The sequence below is a fragment of the Cucurbita pepo genome, chromosome 20 (assembly GCF_057944985.1).
Source record: "Cucurbita pepo subsp. pepo isolate OVF chromosome 20, ASM5794498v1, whole genome shotgun sequence".
Classification (NCBI taxonomy): domain Eukaryota; kingdom Viridiplantae; phylum Streptophyta; class Magnoliopsida; order Cucurbitales; family Cucurbitaceae; genus Cucurbita; species Cucurbita pepo.
In genome coordinates this window covers 2,242,808-2,256,748 of record NC_141817.1, presented here as the reverse complement: position 1 = coordinate 2,256,748, position 13,941 = coordinate 2,242,808, and the positions used below count along the sequence as shown (strand labels likewise).

The following is a 13,941-nucleotide window of genomic DNA, read 5'->3' as shown; positions in this document are numbered from 1 at the left end:
GTTTTTGATGTTGTCACTAGAAAAATAAATAAATAAACACATATAAAACCTAGGCAAGAAAATATATTTAAGGTTGTGTCAAATCATCCGCTCTTAAAAATACTTGTTTATTTCTTAAATTACATTTATAAGTAAGAAATATTGTCTCCATTCGATCGATTGTTATGAGGCCTTTTGGGGAAGCCCAAAGCAAAACCATGAGAGCTTATGCTCAAGGTGAACAATATCATACCATTCTGAAGAGTCATGTTCGTCTAACATGACATCAGAGCCATGCCCTAAATTTAATTGTGTGATTGGTAAATCCTCAAATGTCGAATAAAGGACTCCAAAGGAGTCGAGCCTCGATTAAGGGGAGGTGTACTTTGTTCGAGGGGAGGTGTTGGATGATGAAAGTCCCACATCGACTAATTTAGGGAATGATCCAGTACTATCTCCATTGATACGAGACATTTTAGGGAAATTCAAAGCAAAATCATGAGAACTTATGCTCAAAGTAGATAATATTATACCATTGTGAATAGTCGTGTTGGTCTAACAAATATAAAATTTTATGAAACATTATATGTGGCCAACAAAAAAAAAATATAATTTGAATGCATAATATGAAGAACCCAACAACGTCACAGTTACTCTTCCAACTACCCATATCCTCATTTAATGCAAAAGCCCTTTTCAGTTCTCTCTCAACTCTCATCCATCCCCACTGATGATAAATATTGATAACAATCCGTTTTTCACTAAGAAATTAATCATGAATCCTCCTAATCCGGCCGTCCTCCACATTTCACTGCTTTTAGTCACTTTTGTTGGCAGTTTCTTTACCGTCGCCACCGCCGCCGTCGCCGTCGCCGCCATAGATAATTCCACTATTCCCATCATCAAAGATGGAGATCGCTTGGTGTCCAGCAACAAGAATTTCGCTCTTGGGTTCTTCAGCTTCAACAATTCCACCACTCGCCGATATGTCGGAATTTGGTACAACACAATTCCTCAACTAACCCTCGTTTGGGTTGCCAATAGAAACCAACCCCTAATCGACACCTCAGGAACCTTAGCCCTCGACCGTCATGGCAACCTCCTCGTTTTCTCCGACACACAAACCATATCTCTTTGGTCTACAAACGCTACCCTCCCATCAAACGACGTGTCGGTTCAGCTTTGGAATACGGGAAATCTCGCCCTTGTTGAACGACAGAGCCGAAAGGTTATATGGCAAAGCTTTGATTATCCATCTGATGTTTTAATTCCGTACATGAAATTGGGGGTGAACCGGCGGACCGGGTTCAGCTGGTTCCTAACTTCTTGGAAGGCGCAAGACGACCCGGGAATTGGGAATTTCAGTTGCCGGATCAACCCGACTGGGTATCCGCAGCTGGTTTTGTACCAGGGGGATGTTCCATGGTGGCGGGGAGGGCCGTGGACAGGGCGGAGATGGGCCGGAGTACCTGAAATGACGAGGTCGTTTATAATCAACACATCCTACATCGACAACGCCGAGGAGGTCTCCATAACAAACGGCGTCACGGTCGACACGGTTCTAATGAGAATGACTCTTGACGAATCCGGTTCGTTGCATCGGTCCACGTGGAACGAACAGGACCAAAAGTGGAACGAGTTTTGGTCGGCCCCGACCGAGTGGTGCGACAAGTACAACCGGTGCGGTCCGAACTCTAACTGCGACCCGTACAACACGGAGCAGTTCCAATGCAAGTGCCTGCCAGGTTTCGAACCACGGTCCAACCATAATTGGTTCTTGAGAGATCCGTCGGGTGGGTGCGTCAGGAAAAGGCCGAACGCCACGTGTGGGAGTGGAGAGGGTTTCGTGAAGGTGGAACGTGTGAAGGTTCCGGATTCATCGATAGCACGTGCGGATAAGAGTATGAGTTTAGAAGCGTGCGAACAAGCGTGTATGAAGGATTGTAAGTGTACGGCTTACACGAGCGCAAATGAGACGTCGGGGATCGGGTGCGTGACATGGTATGGAGAGTTGTTAGACACGCGGACCTATGCCAACGTGGGTCAAGATCTGTACGTAAGAGTTGATGCCGTTGAATTAGGTGAGCTTTTAAATTCTCCCCCGTCTCCTTTCCTTAACCAAATTTACATACTCTTAATACCCTTTTTCTTTTTTAATGCAATTTTCTCAGCTCAGTATTTCCAAAAGTCAAATCGTTATGCAACGAAGAAGGTGATAGCCATCGTCGTAGTATGTTTCGTCGCATTGGTGCTACTCGTGGCCTCGCTAGTTTATTTATGGGAGCTGCTAAAAAAAAGTAAGACATTCTTAGTTCTAGTAAGTTGTCATGAAGAATATGTTATCTCTTACGCGATGTTTATTGAGTTCATAACTCTCATTATCATTTTGATTCATGGATTCACATTAAGAGTATCTTCAAGCATCTCTTAAGCATATATTATTGATATTTATTTTGTTTATTATTACATTCAGCATAAGCTTTCATGGTTATGGTTTTATTTTTGTGATGTCCCACATTAGTTGGGGAGGAGAACAAACCACCATTTATAATGGTGTGGAAATCTTCCCATAGCAGACACGTTTTAAAGTCTTGAGGGGAAGCTCGAAAGGGAAAGTCCAAAAAGGACAATATCTGCTAGCGGTGGATCTGAGTTGTTACAAATGGTATCAGAGCCAGACACTGGACAATGTGCCAGCCTTCTCGCTGTTCCCCGAAGGGGGGTAGACACGAGGCGGTGTGCCAGTAAGGACACTGGGCCCCAAAGGTGGGGCGGTCCCACATCGATTGGAGGAAGGAAAGAGTGCCAGCAAGGATGCTGGCCCCGAAGGAGGGTGGATTGTGATGTCCCACGTTGGTTGGGAAGGAGAACAAACCACCATTTATAAGGGTGTGGAAACCTTCCCCTAGCAGACGCGTTTTAAAGCCTTGAGGGGAAACCGAAAGGGAAAGCCCAAAGAGGACAATATCTGCTAGCGGTAGATCTGAGTCGTTACAGTTTCAGGCTTCTCAAAATTCTTCGTAACAATGAACATGTATTCCTTACTTATAAACTCATAATCATTCTTTAAATTAGCTAATTTGAGAATCCCTCCCCAAAAAAATCCTCATAACTACGTGTATCTTTGTTTAATTTATGTTTGTGAGTGTGTGAGTGCAATCAATCTTGCTTCCGCGACCACACTCGTTCTAAACCATACATTTTTAATTAATGACAGGAAGGGAAAGGGAGAGACCACCAAGTTTCTCCGGTAACTTTGGGGACCCGCCAAGTACGAAGGAATTTGATGAAAGTAGAACAAGCTCAGATTTGCCGGTGTTTGACTTGGTCACTATAGTTAAGGCAACCGACAATTTTTCTTTTAACAACAAGCTTGGAGAAGGTGGCTTTGGGGCTGTTTATAAGGTAACTAAGCGTTATACCAAGACAATGGAAGACAGAACAATTTGAATGTTCTTGACATTATTATTTCAGGGAAAGCTTACAAATGGAGAGGAAATTGCAGTTAAAAGGCTAGCTAAGAATTCAGGGCAAGGAGTTGGAGAGTTCAAAAATGAAGTCACTTTAATTGCAAAGCTCCAACATAGAAACCTGGTCAGAATTTTAGGGTATTGCGTTAAGAATGAAGAGAAAATGCTTGTGTATGAATGCTTGTCAAACAAAAGCTTGGACTCTTTCATCTTTGGTAAGTCTTTTTAATTTTGCTTAAACATTAACAAGACTTGACCAACTCCATCTTTTTTTACTTTTGTTTTAGATGAAAGCAAGAGGGCTTTGCTTAATTGGAGAAAACGCTTTGAAATCATTTGCGGTGTCGCTCGAGGGATGCTATATCTTCATCAGGATTCTCGATTGAAAATCATTCATCGAGATTTGAAGGCAAGCAATATATTGTTAGATGCTGAGTTGAATCCCAAAATTGCGGATTTTGGTATGGCAAGAATATTTGGTCAAGATCAAATTCAAGCAAACACAAATCGAATTGTCGGAACGTAGTGAGTATTATTATATTCTTCAATCCCGCTAAGAAAGATGTTTACGAACAACTTATTAAATTTGGGTTCGTACAGTGGTTATATGTCACCTGAATACGCAATGGAAGGTCTGTTCTCAGTTAAATCAGATGTATATAGCTTTGGAGTTTTGGTGTTGGAGATGATTACGGGGAAAAAGAACACCAACTACGATTCCTCGTACTTAAACTTGGTCGGACATGTAAGCGAATCAATTGAATTCTAAATCATTCCTGATTAATTTTAATTTTAATTTTATGGATTAAAATCATAACATTAAAATAATTAGGTTTGGGAGCTGTGGAAATTGGAGAAGGCAATGGAATTGGTAGACCCAAGTTTGGAAGAATCAAGCCGTGGATATGAAGTGATGAGATGCCTCCAAATTGGGCTGTTATGTGTGCAGGAGGATCCGACAGATCGTCCGACCATGTCGAGTGTGGTGTTCATGTTGGGCAACGAAGTGGGTGTTCCTTCTCCAAAGAAACCTGCTTTTATTTTGAAGAGGAAATACAACAGTGGAGATCCATCCACCAGTACTGAAGGAGCCAACTCTGTAAATGACCTAACAATTTCCATAATCAATGCTCGTTAATTAGACATAGCATATTTGTTATGAACTTAGATTAATTACTACTATTTTCACTTCCAAATTTATTGTTATATCCAAATAACTTTCATAATCGTAAATCATTCACTTATATGTTATGTATGTTCACTCTTTGTCTTAATATGAATTCGATCTTCTCCATGCCTACAAGACACGGAAGCTCCATAGAAGCTCGTGAACCCATTGATATCTTGTCTTAAAGTGTGAGATCCCACGTCGATGGGAGAACGAGTTTGGGGGTGGATTGTGAGATCTCACATTGGCGAGAGAGAAGGGAACAAAAATATTTCTTGTAAGGGTGTGAAAGTCTTTCTTAGTAGATGCATTTTAAAATAGTGAGACTGACAATGATATGTAAAAGCAAAAGCTTACAATATTTGGTAGCGATGTGTTTGGATCATTAAAAATGGTACCAGAGTCGAACACTAAGCGGTGTACCAACGGGGAAGCTGGACCCTTAAGGGGTGAATTGTGAGATTCCACATTGGTTGGAGAAGGGAATGAAGTTGGGGGAATACGTAACGGGCAAGAGCGGACAATATTGACAAAAAAAAAAAAAAGATTAAATATAGTACTTTTTTTTTCTTAATTTTATAAAAGTAAATTTATTGGCACCGGTTTAGCCCAATGCAAAAAAATGCATGTTGGGTCTTTGAAACAGTTCAAATCATTTTGATAATAATAAGTTTGATCTGTTTTACCGAGAAGGTCTACGAGTCCGTATAGCCCTATATTTTTAATAATTAAAAAAAGAATTGTTTTCCTTTCCTCATTATTGTTTGTATTTGTATTGTTTGTAACTGTCCACTTGATTTGGTTCATCATTGATGTGTAGATAAATTACATATGCAAATTTCCCTATTTTCCCATACAAAATCAAGAAATGTGTAATACTTCTTCTCTTTGGGCTACCTACCCCAGTTCTAGTAAATTTTTGTTTTCAAAATCATGACATGAAACCGGTTAAAAACTCCACCCTAACCCAATGCAAATCGAATGCACTAGTAAATTACATGGATCTACGAACGACTTACTGTATTTGATTTGTGGCCAAGCTAGAGATATGTTGGGAATGAGATATGGAGATCCCATGGCTGTTGAAAAGGAGAATGAATAGACACAACCTAAGTTTTAAAATTTTGAGAGAAGTCCGAATAGGAAAACCCAAAAGAAACAATATCTACGAGTAATGGACTTGAGCTGCCAAATGGTATTAAAGTTAAATATCGGGCAATGATGCTTATTTGTAAACGTTTGGCAACCTCTCCCAGCATCACCAATTTGGGTGCCACCATTTTCATCTCAAATCTGAGGTCCATTACATTACCTAAAGGTTCCTCCAAAAGTGGGCGACCAGAAATCAAGTGTGTTACCATTTGCTAATGCAACTGAACTTGGAATTGGCACCAGACAAAGTCCTCTACTTGTTAGATCTTGTTTCTTATTCTCTTCCAATTCTTCCTTAACAAGCTGCCCGCCATCATGCTCCTGCTCGCCCATTTCCATATATGGAGTACTCAAAACCTGCACAATTTTGTTACATCTTGGTTGTACAGGAAATAAGGACACAATGGGAAGAACTTACACGAACTTGATCGTGAAGAAACTTGATGTACTCAATTGCTTCATGTAGAACTGATGCAGTATCGGTCTGGAATGTGATATCATCATATATTATTATATTAAAAAGCATACCACATCAAAATTGCCTTATAAATATTGTTGAAGATTCTAAATTTTACCTTTCCAAAAGGAGAAACAAGCTGTTGGAGCGCTGTGATCTTGTCGCCAAGCTTCTCTTTTCGAACCTGTCGATCCGTTCCAAAAATTACTTATTATATAGTACAAACTAGAATTAGGGTTTGAGTGTGAGATCCAATGTCAGTTGGGGAGGAGAACGAAACATTTTTTTATAAGGGAGTGGAAACCTTTCTAGTAGACGCGTTTTTAAAACATTGAGAGAAAGCCCAAAAAAGATAATATCTCTTAGTGGTGGGCTCAAATCATTATAAATGATATCAGAGTCAGACACCGAGCGATATGCCAGCGAGGAGGCTAAGCCCCGAAGGGGGTGAACACGAGGTGGTGTGCCAGCAAGGACGCTGGCTCCAAAGGTGGTGGATTAGGGGGTCCCACATCGGTTAGGGAGAAGAACAAATCGTTATTTGTAAGGGTGTGAAAACTTTTCTCTCAAGTCCCTTTCTCTCGTAGACTTGCGGAAAAGCTCAAAGAGAACGGGACAATATCTGCTAGCGGTGGGCTTTAAAGATTTTAAAAATGAGTAAATGTATTATGAAGTGCACCTTAAAAGTGGGTAATGAGGATGGCATGTCATTCCTTGCCCTTTTGATTGTCGTAATTTCGTTACTTTTGTTTTTCGTCTCAACCCGACTCGAATCTCGAACAACTTCCTCGCAACTAATCAGCTGAAAAATGGATCAAGTGTCCAAACCAAAATATCAAACTTTTACAGCAAATTGAACTATGTATGAAGACTTGAAATGGTGATCATTTAAATTATTACCTTTGTTGTGAAATTCAGGGTTTCAAACATAGGCCGACAAGAATTACTAATGGTCCGGTTGTTGACAAGAAACTGTTTTGGTTGATCCAATGAACTTGGCAACAACGTTGGAGTGTACCCATTGGAGATCATCCCAAAAGGGTAAGCCATCGGTAACCCTTGGCTTGTAGTTGTCACAATATTATCGTAAAAGTTGGAATGCGTTTGGCCCATTAAGAACATAGAATCATGATCGGCGTTGAAAATGGAAGGATTTTGTGGCTCCTCGGATGCATTAGTTTCTTGGTGATCATAATCCACCATCAAAGTGGTGTCAACTCTTTGCCCATCATCTCCACTGCCAATCACAAAAAAGCAACAATTTTTGTCTATATTTTCTATTGATTCAAAAAGAATTGTAATGTGATGATGAACTTACAGAAAATTTTGGTTCCAATTGGAAGGCGTTCGAACGGTTGGATCAATCAAGAAGGTGGAGTCACTGACGGAACACGGCGAGGGAGTGGCGGCCGCCGGCGGGAACGTGATCTTGGTTGTATCCCACAACTTCCGACCGCAAATCCCAGGTGGAAATTCATCGTCCATACTAAGGTTTTACAGCTTTTTGCTTCAAATTCCTTAGTATCTTTGCCTCTGATTTGAGCCTCCTCCTCACTTACTATATCGACTTGTTCGTTATGATATTAACAAGTTATGATCATCTATGACAATGAACATATATATATATATATATACACACACGTACGGGTGCAGACACGTACATGATAATATAAATTATGTTGTTTTTAAAGTTTTTTCGATGTAGCAGTCACAATCACTGTAATTATCTAAGTTATGATCGTCTTAAATAATTTTTCTCTATATGCCTAAAGTATAGAGTTACAAGACAATGGATATGTAGAGATGGACAAGACAGACAACTTCATCCTCCTATTTCAATGTAACAGCCCAAACCTATTACTAGCAGATATTGTCACGTGGGATCTCTTAATCCCTTAAGAATGTTTTGTTCCCCTTTTCAACTAATATGGGATCTCACAATGCACTCCTTTAGAGCCCAGCTTTCTCACTAACACTCGTTTCCTTCTCCAATCAATGTGTGATTTCACAAGTAACAACTTGGGTTAGGTTCTGTTTATGCTTCCAAAAGTTGCACATATAACACAATCATGTAAGAAGAACGAGTACTTGTAACGTTTCGATTGAGGAACAACAATGGAACACGAGCGGTGAACACGAGTGGGAGTAACACGAGCGGTGAACACGGAGTGGCGAGTATCATTCCTAACATTAATTGTTTGCTACTTTTGTTTTGACTCAAATATGGCATTAGGTGTGGTTAATGATGATAGAATGGAATTTGGATGACAACCATTTTCTCAACTCCCGGTTTTGGAATTTCCCATTTGTCATTTTCGGCTTTTCTCAAATTCGCTTCCCTTCATTTATTCCCTTTATCCATCAAAGTCAAAATATACTTTATTATTATTATTTTAATGTTATTGATATTTCCCACTTACCAACATAAATTAATTTAAAAGATGTTAAGAAATGAAAACTAAACGTTCTTTATAAAGTGTGAAAATCTCTCGTTAATAGATGCATTTTAAAACAGTAAGACTGACAATGTACGGATAACGACATAATTAAATTCTATATTGAACGGTATCTCGTGCATGACCCATAATAAGTTAGTTTAGCTGACGAGATCGACCCTCAATCGAGTTCAAAGTTGACTAAAGCTAATCATGAAGAATACAATAACCCCATTAACATCTTTTTTTCTCGAAATTCGAGCTACTTTTCATTTTCTTTGGTTTCTTTTCATTAACCTTTGCATACTCTCCACCTAGTGAACAAAACACTTTCTCCTAACTTCAAAATTTTGTCTCCAACTACAAATAATAATAATAAAAAACAAAAAAAACAAAAAAAAAAATTGTGAATTATCCATAATCATGGACTTGATTAGAGGGATATCTCCTCTTGAATAGTGAACATTAGGAGCAATTGAAAGTTTTTTATTTTTAGCAATGAGCTTATTAAAGTGAATTTTGGCATAAAGTTAATTTTTAGCAAAGATTTCCAGAAGATTATGATTATCATTTAGTATTTCAACGAACCACAACGCATCTAATCATTCATAATTAGTGTACCTAAGAAATTTAAACGTCCTAAGATTATCGTCCCATTGGCTGCTTTTAAGTATACATTGAAGTGACCCAATATATTCAAAAACAAGCTACCAACTAAAGAAAAAGGTGAGCACTTATGAGACCCTTAAAATATCAACCATCACTCCTAAGCTTTACCAACTTTTTGTGAGATCCATGCACATCAGTTGGAGAAAAAAAAAAACAAAGTATTCCTTATAAGAATATGAAATCTCTCCCTCGTAGAAAGGGAAAGTTCGAAAGAAAAAGTTCATAGAGAACAATATCTACTAAGTGTGAATTAGATTATTACAAATGGTATCAGAGCAAGTTAGTTTAGATTCTAAAATGTTGGTGAAATCCCAAATTCAGCCCGCTAGGGTTATAGTTTCATCATATTGCTCCCTCCCGATTTGATTAATTAAAGTTTTGATGTGTTTAAATCTTTTGGGTGCACTTTTGTAGTTGACGGGTCCCTCTAAAAAATATTTTAGGTCGTGTTAAATGACCACATTCTAATTTTTTTTTGGTTAAAACTTTTGTAAAAATGGAAAACTAGTGATTCTTTTAAGATATGAAAAGATGTATTAACATGTAATTAACTTTTTTGTCCCATGTTTTGCAGTTTATTAAGGGTAATGATGAGCTAAGCTAAAGCTAATCTTCTAAATATCCAAAGCACTAATTAAATTAAAGAAAGGGCAAAGTGATGGTGGAAAATAGTAGGGCTGGAAATTCTGTCTGCCACTCATGCCCAACACGATGAAAAAACAGGGGAAAAAAAACCAAGAAAGGAAGAGCAGAGGAAAAAGATAAGAAATCGCAACACACCATTTTTAATTTACCGTCTAGTATGTATCACCGTCAGTCTTGTGGTTCGATTTTAAAATATATTTGTTAAGGAGAGATTTTCACACGGAGTGTTTTATTCCCCTCTCTAACTGAAGTTGGATATGAGATCGGGAAATCTAGTCAAGAACAATAAGCATGAGTTTTTCGCTACTTTGAACAACTTTATTTTGTCCTCAGGTGGAGTACAAAAACTCTACGACATTGGTGAAGAAACTCACTCGATCCGAGTTTTGTGTGTTAAGTTACAAAAATCTGAAGAAAATGATTTGAACACGCGAATCAAACACTTTTTAGAAATCGATAACACGCATGGAGGAGAGAGAAGTTGTCATGCGTCACTCAACTCGAAGCCAACGAGCGACATGTGGCAGAAAATGACTGGAGAGACACGTTCTAAAATCTTGAGGGGAAGTTTGAAAGGAAAAGTTCAAAGAAAACAATATTAGCTAGTGGTAGTCGTAGGCTGTTACAAATGGTTTCAAAGCTAAGCACTAAGCAGTGTACTAGGGAGGGACGGTATGTCCCGACAATAGAGTGGATGGTGAGATTCTACCCAGATTGGAGAGGGAAACGAAACATGTTTTATAAGGGTGTGTAGACCTCTCTCTCTCTCTAACAGAAACATTTTAAAATCGTGAGGCTGATCAAATAAATAACGAGTCAAAACTAAATATATCTACTGGGAGTGGGTTTGAGTTTGAGTTGTTACACCCTAATTATATGGGAGGTTCACATTTGGGCTTGATAAATGTTGAATATGCAGCTAAATTTGAATTCCTTGGACTAAAAATGATTCGTAAACGAACCCTTTTCATTAGAAAGCTTTAATATCCTGGACTCGTTGTTGTGATGTCCCATAAGCCCCAACACAATCACCAATCCATCTCAGCCCATAAAGAAAAGATCCATGCTTTCTTTGCACCTCTCCAACCTCACTCGTCAATTCTAGAATCTCAAGAACGCACTTTTTTGGTCGGATAAAACAAACCCGACCAATCAACTTGTTTAAAACAAGATAGTTTTATTATTTCTTCAACTGCTTTGGGGCCTTGGATTCCTTTTCAGTCACATCAACGTTCGTTCATATGTAACATCACCCACCCTTATTTGGTGCCATTGGTTTTGATCATCTAAGCAACCTTAACTACATTTCAAAAAAAACTCTATTTTCACTGCAACAAGGCCAAAAAGGAAGAAGGAAATGGCTGAGCTAAGCTTAATCCTGTTAAGAACGAATGGACACATACACCCCCACGACCACTTGTCCAACCCCTGCTGTTATTGCACCAAAAAAGTTGCGTAACATTCATTCTTCCCACACAAATCCCTATTAGATAAGCGCTATGTGGTTGGAAGAACTTGGGTTGGATCGATAACGACGTTGAAAGAAAGCAGAGCTTCCCCAATTTCCCAAATGAAGAAACCCCAATTCGCTCCATGACCAAAGCATCCAATCTTCAATGGCCTTCTACGATTCCTACTACGATTCTGCTCAAATTGAGCCTCCAATTCCGCAATCCAGCTACGAACCCACTTTCTACAATCTCTTTGACTACCCACCTCCTTGTTATTTCGGTCAGGCTTATGCTCCCTACACATCCAATTTCAATGAATTCCCCCAATTGATCGAGCATCAACCCGTTGACCATGGGGCTTATGGCTATACAATTAGCTACTCGGCCAATGCTTGTTCTGCATCGACTTTCAGTGTCCCAAAAGTGATCGAATACGACCCTGATTTGTATAGCGATGGTACCCAAAAGGTGTCGTCCCAATTTGTGATCTCCTACTCTGTTTCAGAATTCAACGAGACAGAATTTGAAGAGTACGATCCAACCCCTTACGGCGGTGGCTACGACATTCATGAAACCTACGGTAAGCCCCTTCAACCTTCAACTGACATTTGCTACTTACCCTCCTCTTCTTCACCTCCAAAACCCCCACCCACCGCAATTCAGGAGGCACCAAAGGAAAAAATTGAAGAAAAAACAAAGCCGTCGAGCGAAATCAAGCCGACCCAGATCGAGAAAGATAACACGGCATCTGAATCTGAAGAAATTGAGGAAGTTCAAGCGATTCCCTTTGCAGATCCGGGAATTGGGTATGGAAATGGAAGGGAAGTGAACCAATTTCCAAGTGGGTATGGCCTGGAAGCGATGGATCTTTGTGAAAGTTTATTTGGGTATTGGCCATGTCTCTCACGGATTAAAAAGCAAACAGGTTGTAGACAACCCAACAACGGCTGTGGGCGTTGCCATGGGCATTGCTATTGCTATGGCAATTACGGCAACCAGTGGCAGACGGCGGCGGACTATCTATTCGGAAGCCATAACCCATATCCAGATGGAAGGAGTGGAGAAGACGTTGTTTATGGGTATCAAACACAGTATCAAACGGAGCCTGTCTATGGCTACGTTTGGTTGAATCAAAACGACTTCGTTCGGTCCGATGATGCTTGATTTTCATCCGGTTTCTGTGTATCAATCTTGTAGATAATCTGTAATTTCTTCTTCGTAATAAACTCTCGAATTTTAATCTCATCTTGTAGTGTAATGGGCTTTTTCTCTCATGTCGGCCCAATATTAGAGGCCCAATAAATCAAAAGTATTCTTTTGGTTTGGGCCAAGCCAGTTCGATCTCTATGGAGCAATTAAATAAATGATCTGATTTGTTTTAAATAAGCCTTCAAACATTATGAAGGTTTATTTATTAATTTATGTTTTTTATTTATGGTAACCATCTACCTTCATCCTTAGTTGATATTATCCGCTTTAGCTCGTAATATATTGTTGTCAGTCTCTAGTAAAATGTTTTACGTTCTTATAAATAATATTTTGTTTCTCTTTTTAATCGGTGTGAGATCTCACATCGATATTTTATTAATATTTATATCAAATTGAGATATGAATAACTTAGTGAGCAGGTCTATCTTTTGCTTACTTCTATATGGCTATTGACTTGGTTTAGGGTTTAGGATTTTTACTAAAAGGATTGAGCCGAATACAATACAAAGATACTATTATATATCTTTTTGCTAGATATATAAAATTCAAAATATACAAAATTCAAAATTGAAAAAAAAAATCTAAGACCAAACAACGTAAGCATTTTTGTTGTTGTGCTGAATCCGCAATTAAGCCTATGGATCCTTAGAATTGACATAGTTGCAATCTTTTTCTGTCCGTGAGGATGTCATGTGACAATATGAAAGGATCCTACCAATTTCCTCCGGTCTTTTTCATAAGATGTGGAATTGACGTATTTAGGTATGAGCTTTGTAAGTTATTTTAAAACCATGAGTTTTTCATTTTTCCCATTTTCCCTCTCTCTTAATTTATTTAAATAAATGAATTACATTATTTACTAAAATTATTAAATAACAATTAATTAATTAATTACGATTAGTTAGCCTAGGTGGGTAAAGAGTTATTTTCAATAATTATTACTAATTATTTATTTATTATTTAGTACACTAATTTTAATTAATCCATCCATCTGTATTTGATTTTTTAAATATAAATATACACTCTTATTAAGTGTAATTATTAAGATTGATGGTAGAATAAACTAAAAACCAAAATTAAATTAGTTAAAATTATTTTAATAATTTAATAAGATAAAAATAAAATAATTAACTATAATTAATTATCTAAAATTAAGTAATATAATTAAAATTTTAATTATTTCCTCGTCTCATAAATCATAACTTTTTTTCTAGCATCAACGTGTAATTCTTCTTTTAATATTAAAGTTTTAGATCTTTATATTCTACCGTTGTACTAAAGAAATTCATCTTTAAATTTCATAAAT

General features: G+C 38.1%; 3 protein-coding genes across 5 annotated transcripts; 2 read left to right on the top strand and 1 right to left on the bottom strand.

Annotated features, from left to right (window-relative positions):
• Window positions 1-1,122: 1,122 nt before the first annotated feature.
• LOC111782964 (G-type lectin S-receptor-like serine/threonine-protein kinase At4g03230) lies at window positions 1,123-4,729 on the top strand. Of its 2 annotated transcripts, XM_087120600.1 has the most exons (7): window positions 1,123-2,060; window positions 2,151-2,276; window positions 3,197-3,384; window positions 3,454-3,664; window positions 3,737-3,974; window positions 4,050-4,194; window positions 4,282-4,729. In XM_087120600.1, exons 1-7 carry the CDS (start codon window positions 1,256-1,258, stop codon window positions 4,585-4,587), a joined length of 2,019 nt encoding a protein of 672 aa, XP_086976726.1. In that variant the 5' UTR covers window positions 1,123-1,255; the 3' UTR covers window positions 4,588-4,729. The 2 variants fall into 2 exon arrangements, with proteins under 2 accessions (XP_086976726.1, XP_086976727.1); XM_087120601.1 differs by lacking the exons at window positions 1,123-2,060; window positions 2,151-2,276; window positions 3,197-3,384 and having other exon boundaries at window positions 3,454-3,587.
• A 685-nt stretch (window positions 4,730-5,414) lies between these two features.
• Window positions 5,415-7,842, bottom strand: LOC111782982 (transcription factor bHLH112). 2 transcript variants are annotated; one of them, XM_087120603.1, is made up of 6 exons: window positions 7,545-7,842; window positions 7,127-7,463; window positions 6,906-7,028; window positions 6,345-6,410; window positions 6,194-6,253; window positions 5,415-6,126 (listed from the first exon to the last, which is right to left on the bottom strand). In XM_087120603.1, exons 1-6 carry the CDS (start codon window positions 7,709-7,711, stop codon window positions 5,926-5,928), a joined length of 954 nt encoding a protein of 317 aa, XP_086976729.1. In that variant the 5' UTR covers window positions 7,712-7,842; the 3' UTR covers window positions 5,415-5,925. The 2 variants fall into 2 exon arrangements, with proteins under 2 accessions (XP_086976729.1, XP_023519613.2); XM_023663845.2 differs by having other exon boundaries at window positions 6,188-6,253; window positions 7,545-7,837.
• A 3,543-nt stretch (window positions 7,843-11,385) lies between these two features.
• LOC111782980 (uncharacterized) lies at window positions 11,386-12,844 on the top strand. Its single transcript, XM_023663844.2, has one exon. The coding sequence runs from the start codon at window positions 11,592-11,594 to the stop codon at window positions 12,588-12,590; it is 999 nt and encodes a 332-aa protein (XP_023519612.2). The 5' UTR covers window positions 11,386-11,591; the 3' UTR covers window positions 12,591-12,844.
• Window positions 12,845-13,941: the final 1,097 nt, after the last annotated feature.